We start from the raw sequence: 17517 nt of genomic DNA, 5'->3' as shown, positions 1-17517 counted from the left end.
ATCCAGACGCAACATACAAACTATCACACGTTCTAATGTAAAAGTAAAAAAAAAAATCATAATAAGATGATAACCATCTTAGAGCAGGTTTTCTTCTTCTTTCAAGGTATCAAGTGTAAAAATTTGACAAATGTTTCTTTATATGGAGCCTAAGTGAAATTAGGCTACATATACATGTATTTAACACCGTCACTGACACACAAACATTCCACAACTGAGCACCACGTCCTGAACAGACCCTAAACAAAACGAACCAACACGAACACCTCCCAGTTTAAACCCCATAAGCTCAGACCTGTGTCCACCAACAGACGACAGTCTTCCGCCTGTGTCACGCTCTCCCTTCATTGGCTTACACGTCGTCGCGCCACCCCTGACAGGACCAATCACCGAGGATCAGCAACGTAATCTCCTTCAGCTGATTGGGCGTTTCAACCATAGACTGAATCAAGAGACAACAACATTGGCATTCCTGGCGCGACTTTGAGACGATGTAATTGGACAGCATTGGATAACAGGTGGATAATGAATAGATTGGACAAGCGTTGTCCACTGTTGTGGTCAGTGGGGGGATAGCCTGGACTTCGGCACGTACGCACCGGTGGTGTGAATGGATGACCCTTCCACGACATTGTTGCTTTGCCAAGGAAGGTCAGTGTGGTCTTCGGTCAAGCGTTAACATTGCAATGGACCAGTCTTTTGGGAACTACTGAAGCCGTGTGATTCTTTACAGAAATATTAGTGAGGTTCTGTGTCGGGCAACGTGGGTGTTCATCTTCAGAAGAATTCTTGAAATGTTTCAGTTTTTCTGGTTCTGCCTCTGCCGCTGTGTCTGTCAGTCTTTTATCTCTCTTGTCAAAAGACATTTTTTGGCGATGACAATAATTCATTCAAGTGTAAAGTCTCTCTTTCTTTCTCGGCTGTCTTTGTCTGTCTGTCCATCTGTCCGTCTGTCGGTCTCTCTCTCTCTCTCTCTCTCTGTATGTATGTGTGTGTGTGTGTGTGTGTGTGTGTGTGTGTGTGTGTGTGTGTTTATGTGTGTGTTTGTATGTGTACGTGTGTGTGTATGCGTGTGTATGTGTTTGTGTATGTGTGTTTATATATATATATATATGTGTGTGTGTGTGTGTGTGTGTGTGTAAATTCCTGGATCATTTAACTTTCCTTGACAAACATGTCAAAGGAATGGTACTATTTCTGGGGAACTGCATGACGGAAAGAAGATAAACCAATTTACAAGAATGTGTGTAATCGCAGGTAAAGTTGCATCCCGCGCCTGTGTGTGTGTATTTGTGTGTATGTGTGTGTGTGTGCGCGCGCGCGCGCGTGTGTGTGTGTATGTGTGTGTGTGCGCGTGTGCACGTGTGTGTGTGTCAGACAGAGTGCGCGTGCGCATATATGTGTATGTATGCGTGCGTACTGACGTACCTATGCGTGAGTACGCGCCTATACGTGTAATGTGTGTGTGTGTGTGTGTGTGTGTGTGTGTGTATGCATAACTGCGTGCGTGAGTATGTGCAGGGTTTGTGTGCATGAGAGACAAACAAACAGACAAATCCCGAGAGAGTGAGAGAGTGGAGCCATTAACGGAGTCAGAAGCATGTCAGGTATGTCCCACTTGTCTGGCCCTAACAATGACGCCACACCTGACACAAAGCCACACTAACAACACACACACACACACACACACACACACGGAACAAAACCTCCCTCTTACCTCCCTTAGCCGCCCCCCCCCACACACACACACACCACTTACCCCCCAATCCACCACTACCCCCACCCCCACACCAATCCCTCGCGGCCACCACGCTGTGAAGCAGACATCCACCTGCCAACCTCCATCACACAGTATCACTATGAACACTAAGGACAGAGAGGACAATCACATGGAATCATTCTGATTCATCAGACGCATTTGTTTTCGGACTCCCGGGGAGCATGAATAACAAAATGACTAAATATCTGAAGTCTAGTATAAGAAGCATGTAGTTACAGAAAACAACAACAACAACAACAACAAAACACGAAGAAAAAACAATAACAAAACAACAACAACCGCATTTTGAGGAGGAACTAAAGGCAACTTATTTTGTTGTTTTATCTTTCTGTCTCTGTCTGCCTGTCTGTCTGTTTGTCTCTCATTCCCTGTGTTTATCCCCCATCAACACACACACACACACACACACACACACACACACACACACACACAATCGAAACAATCTTCGCATCCCCCTCCCCCTCCCCCCAGCCAAAAAAGCAACAGCAACAAAAAAGAAATAATAATGATATTATTCTTCAGCGAATTCAAAAACTTCAAAACAATGCTGCCTACGCACTGATCCCCACGTACTGATCACATTGCTCCTCACCTCCGCACTCCACATTGGCTCCCCACTGAAGCGAGAATTAAATACAATGTTGCTCGTCTCTGCTGTTCTGCTTTCCACTCCGCAGGACCTCCATGTTTTTTTCTGGCCTTATCAGTGTTTACACTCCCGCAAGAAATCTCCGCTCTTCCTCTGACTGGTACCTTTTTAAACTTCTTGTGTCAATTCAAGAACCTTTGGTGAACGTTCTTTCTTCTTTGCTGCTTCTCACATTTTGGAACAACCTTCCTCATATATCCGTGCATCTGATTCTATTTCTGCTTTTCGCTCATTACTAAAAAAAACCTCATCTTTTTAAAACCTATCTATAAGTACTCTCAGCTTCTTTGTTCTCCAACACCACCCATGTCAGCTCACTTTGGATGTATGTAGAGTGGGAAAGGGAGAGAGTGTGTGTGCGGGGGGGGGGGGGGGGGGGGGGGGATGGGGGAAGGGTGTTTTGAGAAAGAGTGGTCATGAATGTTTTATGTAACTTGTAATATTTTTTTCTTTCATGTAAAGCGCCCTGAGCTCTTAGAGAGAAATGTACATTTTTTTATTATAATGATAATAACAACAATAATGATAATGACAAAGCACTCCAATTTTCCACCAACGAATTTTTGTTCTCCTCTTTTGGCACAAAAACCATAACCACCTGGTTTCACCGCCAAGACACCTGTATACACGGCACCCTTCACCTAGATCTTCAACCATCAGTTTTGTACCGGACAGAGAAGGTGAAGACATTCAAAAGGCGGTTGACTGATATCATGAAGGAAAGAGCTAGTCAGTGGTGAACTGACGAACGAATGACAGATTGGATGCCATTGCCTCGAACGCACGTGGCGTGGCTTAAGCGGACGGACATTCCACCTGCCAGTACAGTGATCCATTATTTGGACCACTGTCCATCGTGTCACACAACGAGTGCATGAACTGACCGACACAGCACGTGGTCTTAGTAATTGATGACCCACATCCGTCGCTACACTGACCACTGATTTCTCGTTTGGTTTCATACAGCAGTGTATATATATCTCGGTCAGCCAGGATGGATCAGTTTGTATTTTATTCTGTTCGTGAAAAAAGTAGATAGATGGATAGATGTATATAATCTACGTAAGATCTTCCACCCCCTCCCCAACACCCACATATCTATGACAGCGAACTTTTTTCAACATTTCTTTTATTTCGAAAATAAGTCTTTTTTTACTCGTTTTAACGTCAGTAAATCTGAAGAAATGATGAAGATGATGATGAGGAGGAGGAGGACTATAAACCAAATCGACAAACTGCGATAATAATTACAATAATAAAACAATCAATCAATGCGAAGCGCATCGAGCTCTGAATCACACTGGAGAGGTGCGCGTTTGAAATGTTTGATTGTAATCAATATTGTTATCATTATAAGTATATAGTAGTAGTAATGGCGGTGGTGGTGGTGGTAGTAGTATCAGGAGTAGGAGTAGTAGTAGCCGTAGTAAAAATTCCAAACTGGACAAATGAAAGGGAAGAAGTAGAGACGATGATGAATAGAGGACGAAGTGGGTTGCACGCGCACACACACACACACACACACACACACACACACACACACACACACACACATAGGGGCGCGGGCGGGTCTGTAGATAAGAAAGACAGATAGACAGACAGGCAGACTGACAAAGACTGAGAGCGGCCCTCAGCCTTACAAACCGATACGTATTCGCGTTCGAACAGGTACACATGTATTCATCAACAAAAACAAAAAAAAGAAGAAAAAAAAAGAAGAAATGTGGGCCAACCAGTCAGCTCACAGTTTACGTGTGGCAATAGTTTGTGTGTGTACTATACGTGTGCTCTTTTATTTTAACACAATACTGTATTACTTTTACCACTTTCCTGTTATGTGTTAACATGCTGATATTGTATTGGTTTAAGTTCGGCCACTTTTCTGTAACATAAATGCTGGGCTTTCGCTGCCAACATGTGTGTGTGTGTGTGTGTGTGTGTGTGTGTGTGTGTGTGTGTGAGAGAGAGTAAAAAAAGAAAAAAAAAGAAAAGAAAAACAAGCGAAAAAATGAGAGGACAATGTGTGTGTGTATGAGTGAGAGAGAGAGAGAGAGAGAGAGAGAGAGAGAGAGAGACAGAGAGAGACAGAGACAGAGACAGAGAGACAGACAGAGACAGACAGAGTACAGATATGAATACGGATACGGACACTGACGGCAAAATTTGTCAAGTATAGGCCATTGCGCCCATGAAGGTGTGCAAACACATTATCGCTTGATAAAACCAATAATAGGCAGCTATGTCACCAATAAACATAGTGTTTTACGATACCAGAATTCACACACACACACACACACACACACACACACACACACGGGGATAGAGAGAGAGAGAGAGTTCATTGTCAGTGTTTCCACTTCACGGTAGGTAAAACCCCGACAATTAATCAGGTCACATATTTGTTATAGTGACACAATAATACACAGTGTACAGTGACCTGGATACTCTTTTCATTCGTCATCAATGACGACAACAACAAAAAATTATACACTGCACGGTAGTATTTAAACATCCCCACTGACCCATCTCACTACTCGCGTAACCTGGTTTCTCATAATGGACGCTCCCGTACTGCTTTTTCCACGCCCCCCCCTCCTCCCCCACGCGTGTTAGTGGCAGCACTGTGCTTTCACCCAGCGCGCGAGCTCAATGGACTCGTCCAACTAAAGGACCAACCACAGCGCTGCGAGCGAGCGAGGCCCCACATGTATTGTGTTGTGGTGAGAGTTGCGAAGCATTTAGAAAAACGCAGGCGCGACGAACAGGCGTGCGAACACGAGACATAAAACCAGAGAGAAAAAAAAAACGAGAAACATTTCTCAGAAGTTTACGACCAGTGACTGAAAAAAAAGTAGTACACGTTACTAATCAGTTTGTGGAAACAGTACAAAACTTGTGCACGGCTTTAGAGATCGATTTCTCTGACTTCAGTGAAAGTACCGTTGTTGATATTAATTTATTAAATTCTTCAACACAGACAACGGCCGTCGGCATGGATACAACAGAAGTGCACCACAAACTTGCAGCTGCTCAGATCATTGACAAGTACACGGAATCCATCGAACTGTCGAACGCGTGCCGGGAATTCTACAAATCCCGGGTGGAGGCAGCTCACTGCATCAAGACGAAGTGGGAGAAGCAGGCACACCAGACAGACCGCTGCACCGCTGCCAACGACAACGACAGACCGTCCGAGTCACAAAACAGCATCACCACCACCAGCAGTAACTGCGACAACAACAGCACAGCCCACAGACGGCAGAGGAGTTCCATTGACGTGGCGATGGACAAGTTGAGAGCAGAAATGGTGAGTTTGTGAAGGTTGATTGCTGTTTGTTGCATGGTTCGATTTTGGTGCGGTTGTGTGTGTGTGTGTGTGTGTGTGTGGTGTCACGGTGTCTGCGTGTGTGTGTATGTGTGTCAGTGTGTGCAGTGAATTTCGATTTGTTCTCAGTCTTTTAGTCAGTGTGTCCGATCATGTCTATGCAGACTCAGTGGTTCTGATACCGTTTGTGTCCGTTTCCTGTATATCTAGTTCTATTTTTGTTTATGTATTTGTACGTTTACGCGCACGAGCGCGTTTTGTGTATACATAAAAATATTTTTGATATATGTTCCCGTTAAATTTCGCATTCCTATCATGTTATCTCCAGTCCGGATCCGTCTCAGTTTTTAGCCAACTGATGCCATCATTAACCCTGCTCTCTCTCTCTCTCTCTCTCTCTCTCTCTCTCTCTCTCTCTTCTCATCATGATCACACTGAACTAAATGCCTCGGATTAAGGACTGATGAATTCCATCGATTATCAGTCGAGATATGAACCCAGCCTTGCGAAAACCCGGAAACGCTCCATTTTCAGAAATGAATGTTTCACTCAGATGAACATTTCTAAGTGACCGTCATCGAAGCCGGAAGACATTCAGGCAAGTGAAGAGGAATCTTCCTGACTGTCGTCAGTACGGTTTGATTGGCTGGAGTGAGAGTTCAAGCCGCAGTCATAACTGATGGCCATGTGACACAGATCGTGATTTATTTCAGTTGCGCGTGCTTTGTTTTTGCTCCTTTGTTCCAACGTCGTCATTATCATCATCATCATTATTATTACTGCCGCTGCTGCTACTACACTGCTACTACTACTACTGCTATTACTATTAACACTACTGCTATCATTACTACTACTACAACTACCAGCACCACAGCTATTCCTGCTACTGCGGTTACAACGTTTGGGTTCGAAGACTATGCACAGAAATTCTATGCCGAACTTATTTTTTTGCCCTGCGTGCGTTCATTTGCACAGGCTCTGTGTCAAAGTGCACGTGCTTGCGCAAGCATTACTTTTTTTCCCCCCACCCCTTACTCGTACTTGACAGGCTGAGGGGCTTGTTCACGCGCTTGTTCTTTTCTTAGAGACCTATACCGCTCGCGTGCGCAGAACTTTGGCCATTGAGAAAAGCAGGGCCACTTAGTGGCACGTGCAGTGCCACACAGCGACATCACACACCAGCGGTTCCTGGTCAGAGAGGATGTACTTTGGCCCAGAGGATGTAGTTCATTACACTGTTCCGGCCCTCAGTCCGGGATTGGGGGTCTGTCGCTCTGATGACGACGGATGTGGGCCGGGTCGGTCAGTTGAGTCACGTGGATTCCGTAGGTCTCTGTATCCCGAGGGTTGACATTTGACTGTTCACTTTGATTTTTGTGTCCTGGTTGTTGTGAAGTTCAAAAGGATCATCTGTTTTCGGGTGATGAAGAATAGTTATAGTTATATTGAACATGAATCTGTAGTCCATCTTTAAGCGGAATTAAGCCGCATTCATTCAAGGATGTTGTAAACTATGGAGTACCTGGATTTTGATCATGTTCGGATGTTAAAGAAAGGAAAGGAAACTAAAGCTGGTGTTGCACCTTCTCCCTGGGGAGAACAGCCAGAATTGCAAATGGATAATGTAAGTTAACAAAGGCAGTAAAACGTAATGTAATAAAATACCATAAAAGTTCGAGCGAATCCATTACATCCATGCATGATTGCGGCGAATGTCTTATCTGAAGACCCACAACAACATCGAATTTAATACACGTGATGACTACTTTTACTTTTTGTAGTTTAAGATGTCAAATTTTTTACCAGAAAAAAATTGCTTTGCAATACTGAAATTCTCTCTCTCTCTCTCTCTCTCTCTCTCTCTCAGCAGTCTCGCCCACATCCCACATACGCCCACACACCCACCCCACCTTAATACCCTTTAATCTCCGTACACACCCAGAACGCATGCTGTTAAAACTCAGGAAAGGAAAGGACCAGTCTCCTCTACCAGTGACAATGATGACAGTGAAACAATAATTATTAATGGCATATGGCCAGCTCAGAACCACGACACATCCTCCCACCATAGCAATAACCCTGCAGCACTACTACAGCGGCTTTGATTCATAATAGTCCACCCTGTTGTTGCCTCTTGCTCCCCCACACATGGCAGGGGTCTATCGTTCTATCTACGTGGGCCGTAGTGGTGATAGACACACCTCGCCCCTTCAACATCCAGTCTGTCTGTCTCCCCCTCTCAAACAAACGGGGCTTTAGTTAGGGGGGGATTCGCGTGTTCTGCATACCTCTTCTCCCCCGCCCCCACATACCTGCTTTGTATGCCGTCCCGGCATCTCAGTGTGGGGTATTTTACGATAGTCTGACGAGGAAGTGGAGTCCTGGATCGACTAGAGAGAGAGAGAGAGAGAGAAAGACAGAGAGAGAGAGAGATGCTTTTGAAAAAAACCCAAAATAATGGAAACTTTTTATCAGTTTTAGATTTTCAATTGAATTTTCTGCTTAATATTTTATTTATGCATTCGTTTATTTCATTCTGCATTTATTTATTGTATTCTTTGGTCAGGGCCTACTGGCTACTCATCCAGCTGGCATGACAGTTTGGTCCATCCACCTCCTTTTTTTCTTTCTTCTTAAACTGTAAAGAACTCAAATTATTTACGCAATCGCATGCATTAGGTATGGTTATAATCTCCTGTTGTGACGTCATTAAGACATCTGCAACCTGTCTGACTGCTTGAAAGCGGTCGTTGACTCCACCACTACACTGTGATGACGTTCATTCACTCATCACTGCTCTCGCTGCACCGACAGGCTATCTACGCAGTTCATGGGGGTTGTTTGCTTGCCTTGCCAAAGGGATGGGGGAGCTGTGAAATACAATCAACGCCACATCCCCATCTCTTTCCACATCGGGTTCACGCGATAAGACCATGCCTGTTGGCGTATGTTTCCCCTACCCCACATTCCAGAACCCAGTTGAAGAACGGTTTCTTTCTTTCGGCATGTTATTTTAATTGGTTTTGACTGGTAAACAGTATATTTGCGGGTTAAAGTTTTCAGCGTTTTCTTTATTTGCGGATGAAAGTTTTCAGGTTTTTCTTCTTTGTGGAGTTGTGAATGACCCACGCGGTTTTCTGACCTGGTTCATAACCAGCTGGGCCTTGTCGGCATGATAGAAGGTGCGCACGTGGTGTCATTGTGACCTTATGTCGGTGGAGGAATTTACCGTAGATTACAGCCATCTATCCTGCGCACACCGCTGATTATAGGGGACATATATTTTTCTCTTTTTGTATGCAGAATTTGCTGCAGATTTTAGCTATCAACAGAGGGGTGGGGCGGGGGTGGAGGGCTGATGTCAGTCTGGCTAAAAATGAGGGACTGACGTCAGTGCACAGAGGACATCAAGATGAATAAACATTAAGGGATCAGGTGCAGTTTCAAAGTATGTATCATCGGTTCAGCCAAGATTGCAGTAGATATGAACTTGATAGTTTTTATTGATTGGTGAATTTAAAGCAAATTAAAAGATAACCGTGGATATGAATTGTGACAGTTCTTAAGTGATGAATTTAAAGCAGATTAAAACTATCTGCTGTCGGCAGCGTGCTGATGACAGCTGCCGTGCTGCAGCCCATTTGGAGCTATCATGACAGATGCTTCCCATCTGGTGTAGACGGATAAGAGACTCTGTGCATCAAAGCTGGCGAGGAGTATCAACCATGATGAGGAAGTGACAGATTTATGTGTTGCGTCCCACGTCCGCTCATTCGTTTAAGAGACTTGACGGCGTCACAACGCTACGTTACACACACACACACACAGATAAATGGCTAAATATTCTGTGTGTGTGTGTGTGTAATGACTATGAAATCTGATGGTTGCTGAAATCTATTTGCCGTCGTCCGCGTGAGGGCAGTCACGTGCACTGCAGGGTCATTGAGGGACCGTGGGTTCCAATCCACGCAACACGATGCATGTTCTTTACCCCCCCAATACAACGTTTGTTTCCATCATTTTTCAACCAACCGCGAGACGTGAGCACGAGCAGGAGCAAAAGGTCATGTGTGTGGCGGTGGGTTAGGTCGTGCGCGCGCGCGTCCCTGTGTGTGTGTGTGTGTGTGTGGAGAGAGAGAGGGGGGGGGAGGATGTGAGAGGGATGGGGATAAAGGGACGGGATGGGGGAGAGCTCGGGAAGGGAGAGTGTGTAACTTCCAGCTTCAAAATCAAATTCACCACTGATGTTTCCCCGTCACGTTTCAAGTGCAGTGCCTCGGTGGCTGTGGTATAGGCTGGTCGGCTGCGTGGATTCTTCACACACACACGCGCGCGCGCGCACACACACACACACACACACACACACATACACACTCTCAAAACGCACACACAGACAAACACACACTCAAAACACACACACACACACACACACACACAAAATGCACACACATTGCACACACATACCCGTGCTTACATTGTTCCATTCTGTGTCGACATTCCTTCCTCCGAACAACAAAAACAGAATGAAAGTATGAGCAGGTGTGTGGACATAGCATGGAAAACTATCGAAAAAAAAAAACCACCCACAAAAACACGTGCAAACCGCGGTACTTGAAGGACCAAGCAAAAACTTGCCTTGGTCATTATCACAAAAATGTCTCACAACCACGTTGAACAAACATTAATTTGATAACCACCCCGGCTTCAGAGTCACAGTGGAAGCGGCCCCGCGTGCTATTTACAGGTATATTGCCTACCCGCCGCCGCCTTCATTTCAGCGATAGCAGCTACAGGTATTTCACGCAAGCTTGGTTAATCCCCCGTGGTGGGATTTTATCAGTGATAACGACAAGTTTCTTTCTCCGCATGGGACGTGTAAACGAGGGGACCGTGTAGTGGAGCCAAGGCTGGAAGATTAAAGGAGGTTTGAAGACACACACGCAGCCAGTCTTATCGTATGGGTTATAAGGAGGGAGGGAGGTTTTTGCTTTTAGCGGTATTCCGTGTGGGTTTTTCACTTTTGTCACCAGGTTGTGACGGTGCCGTGAAAACTTAATCGCTCTTTAATAAAGGTTTCAAACCATCTCTGTGTATGCGGGGAGTGGCGGTGGGGAGTTGGAGGGGAGTGGGGTGGCGGGGATGGCGGTTGTGGATGGGGGGTGAGGGGGGGGAGGAAGTATTGAGCAGCGGCTCTAAAAAAAAAAAAAAAAGTTAAGGAGCAATCTTGTATACTATGTTCTCTGCATACGTTTCAACATTCATGAATGAGAGAGAGAGAGATTTAATATGGACGGGGATAAAGCAAGCAAAATCTCTTGTTTTTCTTGCTGAAATGATAATACACAGATATATAAAGGTAAAGAGAGAGAGAGAGAGATTATTGTAGCAAAAGATGGTGGGGGTGGGGGTCAGAAACACAGCATGCTGTCAGTAACAGTTCTCCAGGAACAGAGAGAGAAAGAAGCGGAGGGCGTGGTGGACATGCTGTCACAAAATCACCACTTTCCAGTCGCCAGCCATTAGTTCAGACTGTGGCTTCACTATTAGGTTTCTCCGAGTCGACTGGAAAGAGAGGAGAGATGGACGTTGGGGCTTAAAAAAAAAAAAGGACAACAAAACAAAACAAAACACAAAACAAAAAGCAGCACCTCGGGGACTTGACATCACAGGGCGTTACCAGGGCCCGCAACAGGGTGTTAGGGAAGTGTTTGGGTCGCTTTCAACAAAAGACCCCTTCACCACTGTGCACACACAACCTTATCGCTCCTGTCAGACGAACCACGCATAACAAGGGCTACTTTACTTAACCCTGACAGGCGCAGCAGTCCCCACTGCTGCATGGTTTGATAACCGGTTAACCAATATGCTTTGGCCCAATCACTGCGCCTGACTGATCATGCAGAGAGAGCTCTGCGAGGATCGGTGTCGGAGGGGGGGGGGGGGGTACGTTACTCTATACCATGTGCCGTTACGAAGCAAGTTTTATGGCGTGTGTATTGTCTAGTAACCCTGGACAGTAAGTTTAAAAAAAAAAAGAAAAATCAAAAGCAAAACCAGAAAAAAAACCCGGGTGCGCAGACGTCATTCGATCGTACCCTGAGTCATAGCACACTGTCCCCCTCACCCTGATTGGAAACCAGCAGTTAAAGGGGTGGCTGTGTGTTGTCGTCAGCCCTTCACATGGTTTTTGGAATCCTTCCAACTTACCCATGACGCATCGTTGAAAGGACTTTTTGTTAGAGCCAGCGCAAGCTCCTGTTTGAGCTCTCAGCCCCGGCAAATGGCTGTATTATTTATGAATTTGGCGCCCATTCGTGAGAGGCATAAAATAGACATGCATATGTTATCAAAAAGATTTCTGTGGTTTTTGTTTTTTGTTTTGTTTGTTTTTTTGGCACGGGACATGGCACCGTTCTCACTCAGTGTGAAATCATGACGCAAATCTTCAGCAATATACTGTTAAAACGCAGCACTGTTGTAAATAAAATGTTTGTTCGTTTTCCTAGCTGGAAAACAGTTCGAAAACAAGCATATGTGCAAACGAGCTTTTATATTTGAAATAAAACAGAATGAAAGTGAAATATTACGTTATGGTGAATAGTTTTCGTCAACAGATATACTTCACACCATTTTTAAAGAGCCTAATTCACCGGATTCTGAATTAAAACAATTTCAATGGCAGCATTGCGTTCAAAGCTCACAGAGTTTTACTTCCAAAACATCAATGTTCCTTATTCTTTTTTAAAATAAATATGTGGAAATTCGCTGTGATTAGTCGATCACAGATTCGTAAAAGGTAAATGTCACACACACACACACACACACACACACACACACACACACATTCCCGACACAAACACTATCTTGCACCTTTATTGTTTGTTTTGTTTTTTGTCGTTGTTTTTAACGACAGTCGTTTCCAAAACCACAAAAGTGATCGGGGTAGGGGTAAAAACATAAACAAAAAATCAATAATAATGATTTTAAAAAAAATCGATGTCCTTGTTCCTGAATGGAGCGGATGTACGAGCTAGTGACGTACATACGTGACTATTATCGACCTCCGCTTCCTCAGAGCTGAAATTTTGGGCTGGGTGCCATGAAACTCCACGCATGTCGAACCAGGATATATCCAGCATTAATTATCATTATTATGGGCACTTTGTGCAGATGACAGAAGTAGGCGTGTTTGAAACCTTCGGGTTTTTTTGTGTGTGTTTTGTTGTTGTTGAGTCATAAATTGTACTCTGTGTGGAAAAAAAAGGATGTTCAAGGCTTTTTGTTGTTGTTTTTTTGTTGTTGTTTTTTTTTTGTTTTTGTTTGCGTGGTCTCTCTTCCTTCTTCCTTTACCATTTGATTGATTTATTTCTAATACTTTTTGTTCATAGTTGGTTGGTTGATTGATGTGCGCCGGCGTTTATTATTTTTTCTCCTCAACACCAAGTTCGCTTTGGTCAGTTACCTGACTTAGAAAGAAAAAAGTACTATCCCGTTTATAAGGTCACATTTATAGTATTGCACACACACACGCAAGCGTAAACACACACTACACACGAATGCAATTTATGCCTCCACTCTTTCTCTCTCTCCCCTCCCCTTCCCCCCCCACCTCTCTCTCTCTCTCTCTCTCTTTCAGTCGCCTCCCTTCAACCCCACCCCACCCCAAACCCCAGCACTCACTCTCATCCCCCCGCCTCCGCCCCCACCCACATCACTGTAAACTCCTGGTTCAGATGCACGGTATAATACAGTCCTCCCTCCCCTGAGGGCAAGACGACAAGACAAGACAAGACAAGACAAGGCGGGCAGAGAAAAGGGAAGAGGAATGAAGGGCGTTGAAGGAAAGGCGGGCGAAGCGTGACAGCAATTAACTCTCACCTGTCGCCGGCACGTCACTCACACACCTCAACCCGTGACGTCGTCTTCTCGTGCAGCACGAGCTTCCCGTGCACTCTGACCTACTTCATTTGCATGCGCGCGCACTCGCTCGGTGGGGAGGGGGGGGGGGCGGAGTTGGGGGTGGCGGTGGTGCTTAGTTTTTGAGACACAGAGAGACCGAATGGTTTAATAAATAGGCCTCAAACCCATGTAATTGAAGGTGGTTAGAAATTCACAGTCGCCACAGAAAGATAGTTTACTGAGAGAGGGAGATGATAAAATGAAATCAAATTAAAGATGTATGATAAATATACACAGAAGAAACTGAAAAAAGCACACACCACACACTGAACGCTTTCGCATTATTTTGGTGTCCTTGCGAAAAGAGATTGGAAGGTTTCCGACTTGATTCTGCGTGTCTAGCAAGCAGCTCCCTCAGTGTGTCTGTTGTGACATCAAAGAGCCTCTTCTTTGCTTACACCATCTGCCTGTTTGTTGTGCCGCATACACCATTTGCCCGTGCTTGACAACCACCTGTCAGCATACTGGCGCGTTACTGCCGTTAAGGGCAACATTCCATGCTGTGATTGATCCAACCAGCATGTGTCAGCCACGCCTGCACATTCACGACACACACACACACACACACACACACACACAGAGTTTACGAGCAGTTTTTCCTTTGTTGAAATTTGCTGTCACTCTGTTCAGATGACAACAAACCCAGATTGTCGGCATTCTTCCATGAAGCCACTTTCACCAGCACAATCATGAAGATATTTCAAAACGACAAACAAACCTGTGTGTGTAATAATGTTTTGCGAGTTATCTTGTGCCTAAACGACTGAATAATTTTTAAGTTTGCCGTCTTTCGTTTAGTTCTTCATCCAGCTGCTCCTTTCTTATGTATTTATCAGAAGTATTTTGTTTGGAATACGTCGAAGAAAAGAGAAAGAAAGTGTGCTTTTATAACCAGAGGATGAGGATGGAGGGGGGAAGTGGGAGTCAGAACCACAGTCTGGATTTCACGTCTGGCATGACAATACCTGTCACCAAGCTGAGACAAGAATTCTCAAGTGCCATTAGAGTCTGACGGGTTGATGTAAACTGTTGGGGTTAAGTATCTGTCGCCGTATGTTGACAAGAGGCCGAGAGCCGCGCATTCCGGGCGGAGCAGAGGTTAATTAAGCGTCTTCACGGGATGTGAAAGGGGTTGATGTAGCATTACCAAACACCCTGTTCACACCCTCGGCGTCATGTCCCGCCATCAAACAGTCGCCACTCGGGTCAGCAGTTTCTGTCCACTTCGTTAACCGATGGTCACTGGACTGGGGCTGGCCACAACCATTCACTGGAACGGGGGGGTTTTGAATGGCACCTGCTGAAGAAGATGCTGCACAAGTGGTTCCGGCTGATTTCCTGTCTGGTCTGGAATTTAGTCACGGGTGACAGATCCGAGGGTCGTGAGGAGGAGGGGGGGGGGGTCAGAGGAAAAGTGAAGGGGAAATCTCATTGCGTAGTAACACCCTGTCTCAGGCTCTTGGGAGTCGCATGGTTTGAAGTTGATGGCAAAAGTGCAAAATACGAAACAAATTAAAGGCTAATTTAAAAAAAAAAGATAATAAGAAGGGACTAAACTGAAAACGTTATCGGTATTTCTGTTACGGACAGAACTGGTTTAGAAGGGTTACAAGTGTGCGGAAAACTGATCACAAAGCATAACCTATAAGTCCAGAATAAGTTGGTAAACAATTAAAAGATCCGAACGCCAGTACTTTAAACCTGCACTTAAAAGAATCGTAAAAATCGGGAGATTGGTGGGGGACTGAATCAAAGTGAAGAGAAAGCAAAGCACACACACACACACACACACACAGAGAGAGAGAGAGAGAGAGAGAGAGAGAGAGAGAGAGAATGAATGAATGAATCTTTATTTTCCAACGGTGAAGATATTAGCACTTTGACCGACTTACACATCTGCCGTTGTTCTAAGAGACACACACACACATGTACGCATATAAATGTAGTTAATACTTAATACATGTATAATGTACGAGTATAACACAAGAGAGAGAGAGAGAGAGAGAGAGCAGTACAGTACAGGTATGTATTGTTCTTGGCAAACAGAACAAGCCCGAAAAGCTCGTAATGTGACGAACCGAGTGAAACGTTCCGTGCAGCGGAGGGCTTTCAAGAGGCGGCCATCCATCTCTATTTTTGGCCACTTCAAAAGCTCCCTGATTTGCTCCTTGGTATGTGGTGACGTCACAGAATCTGGTCCCTGGAGCATGTCCGTGACACCTGGGTCCGGTGCCGATGGACGGGATGAGAGGGGAGTGGATGGGTTGTGGGGGAGCGGGTGGTGGGTCGTGGTGGTCACGCGTGAGGACCCGTCCAATCTGTCACCGGCCCCGGATGGTCAGTCTCGGTGCACTAGGACATGCGTTCATGTTGCCGTAAATAGTACGTTGTCCCAGGGGGGTGAGGAAGGGGACTCCATCCCTTGCGTAATACCCTTGCTTGCAGGGTTTAGCTTCGTGAGCGGGTTGATGATGGCATCTGACGTTTGATGATAGGATTTCACCGTTGTCATCATGGGATGTTAAGACGTGGGTGTGGCCAGTGCTACATCGCTGTTTCCAGCACCACTACTATGTATGTCACACACGTCGTCCCTGTGATTGAAATCACTTGAAATAACACACTGATTTTGGAGAAACTACCATTCTCTAAGACACAGAGAGAGAGAGAGGCGTGGGTAACTGGCGTCTACTTTCCGCTTTCATTTTGGAAAAGCTCATCGTTATCTCTTCTTGGAAAAGTACTTAACACAACTCTTGACCATAAAAAGCATTTTGGTTGATTATATCACGCACACACATATTCTCTCTCTCTCTCTCTCTCACTCACACACACACACACACACACACACACACACACACACACACACACACACACACACAGAGAGAGTCACAATGTCTTTATTTGCGGTTTTTTTCCTCTGCATGTATATTGTTGTTCGCATAATAATCATCCGATGTGTGTGCTCACACAGATGGTGCGTATAATTGTATTAATGATTTATTATGTGTGGCTGTGTGCAGTCGTCCCTGATGGACCAGGACCTGTCCCTGATGAAGCAGCTGCTGACGCTCAACGAGACGATAGAAGACCTCAAGTGGCAGCGCCGCTACTACAGCACCTCCAGATCCTCCGCTGACCTCGACGACAGCGAGTGCTCCATCTCCGACACGGAGATGTACGAGTCTGACGAAGACCTCTTCCTCCACCCAGCCACCACCACGGCCACCACCACCACCTCCTCCGACTCCTCCTCCACCGTCGTCACCTCCTCGTCGTGTCGGAAGCACAGCGTGACAGGACACAAGGGAGAGAGGCGGTGTTCAGAGTCCACAGTGCTGGTGGGAGAGTCCGCGGTGAAGGTGTACCACGGCGAGCAGGACTCTTTCGATTCCGGAATCCACGAGTCGTGCAGCAGCGAGGAGGAGGCGTCGCTGGAGGCGTCCGTATAGTGAGACGCTTGTGGCCGGGACCTAACAGTATTTATCATAACCCTGACATCACCGAGATAACGACGACTCTGGTAAACTGGATTCCGTTCGCTCACGCTCACTGCAAAACCCGTCATGAGTTCTTCTTCGCCGCTGGTTCTCTTCACCGTTTCGTTTTCGTGAGAGTGGACAGCGCTTTTCGACAACATTCCTTGCATCAGTGGATGATTATCACCACCTGCATCGCTTGCCCAGTACCTGGTTGTGTGTGGAGAGGAATGGAAGACGCTGTCCTTGGGAAGAGAACCGGTGTGTTGAACTCTACCATGACTGCCCAACCAGCCAGTCCTTTGGAAGAGAACCGGTGTGTTGA

The 17517-nt window shown here is 45.6% G+C and overlaps 1 protein-coding gene across 1 annotated transcript; it reads left to right on the top strand.

The window, feature by feature from the left end:
• The first annotated feature begins 5160 nt into the window (after positions 1-5160).
• On the top strand, positions 5161-17304 carry LOC143279698 (uncharacterized). The gene is made up of 2 exons (XM_076583804.1): positions 5161-5736; positions 16737-17304. The coding sequence occupies exons 1-2, from the start codon at positions 5422-5424 to the stop codon at positions 17163-17165; spliced, it is 744 nt and encodes a 247-aa protein (XP_076439919.1). The 5' UTR covers positions 5161-5421; the 3' UTR covers positions 17166-17304.
• The last annotated feature ends 213 nt before the right edge of the window (positions 17305-17517 follow it).

This window comes from Babylonia areolata, chromosome 3 (genome assembly GCF_041734735.1).
Source record: "Babylonia areolata isolate BAREFJ2019XMU chromosome 3, ASM4173473v1, whole genome shotgun sequence".
NCBI lineage: Eukaryota > Metazoa > Mollusca > Gastropoda > Neogastropoda > Buccinidae > Babylonia > Babylonia areolata.
This window is presented reverse-complemented; position numbering and strand designations above follow the sequence as displayed.

Excerpts from the sequence above, each read along its gene's own strand:
- LOC143279698 (XM_076583804.1), top strand. The coding sequence starts at position 5,422 with ATGGATACAACAGAAGTGCACCACAAACTTGCAGCTGCTCAGATCATT. Across the intron at positions 5,737-16,736 it reads ACAAGTTGAGAGCAGAAATG|TCGTCCCTGATGGACCAGGA; the intron begins GTGAGTTTGTGA and ends GGCTGTGTGCAG.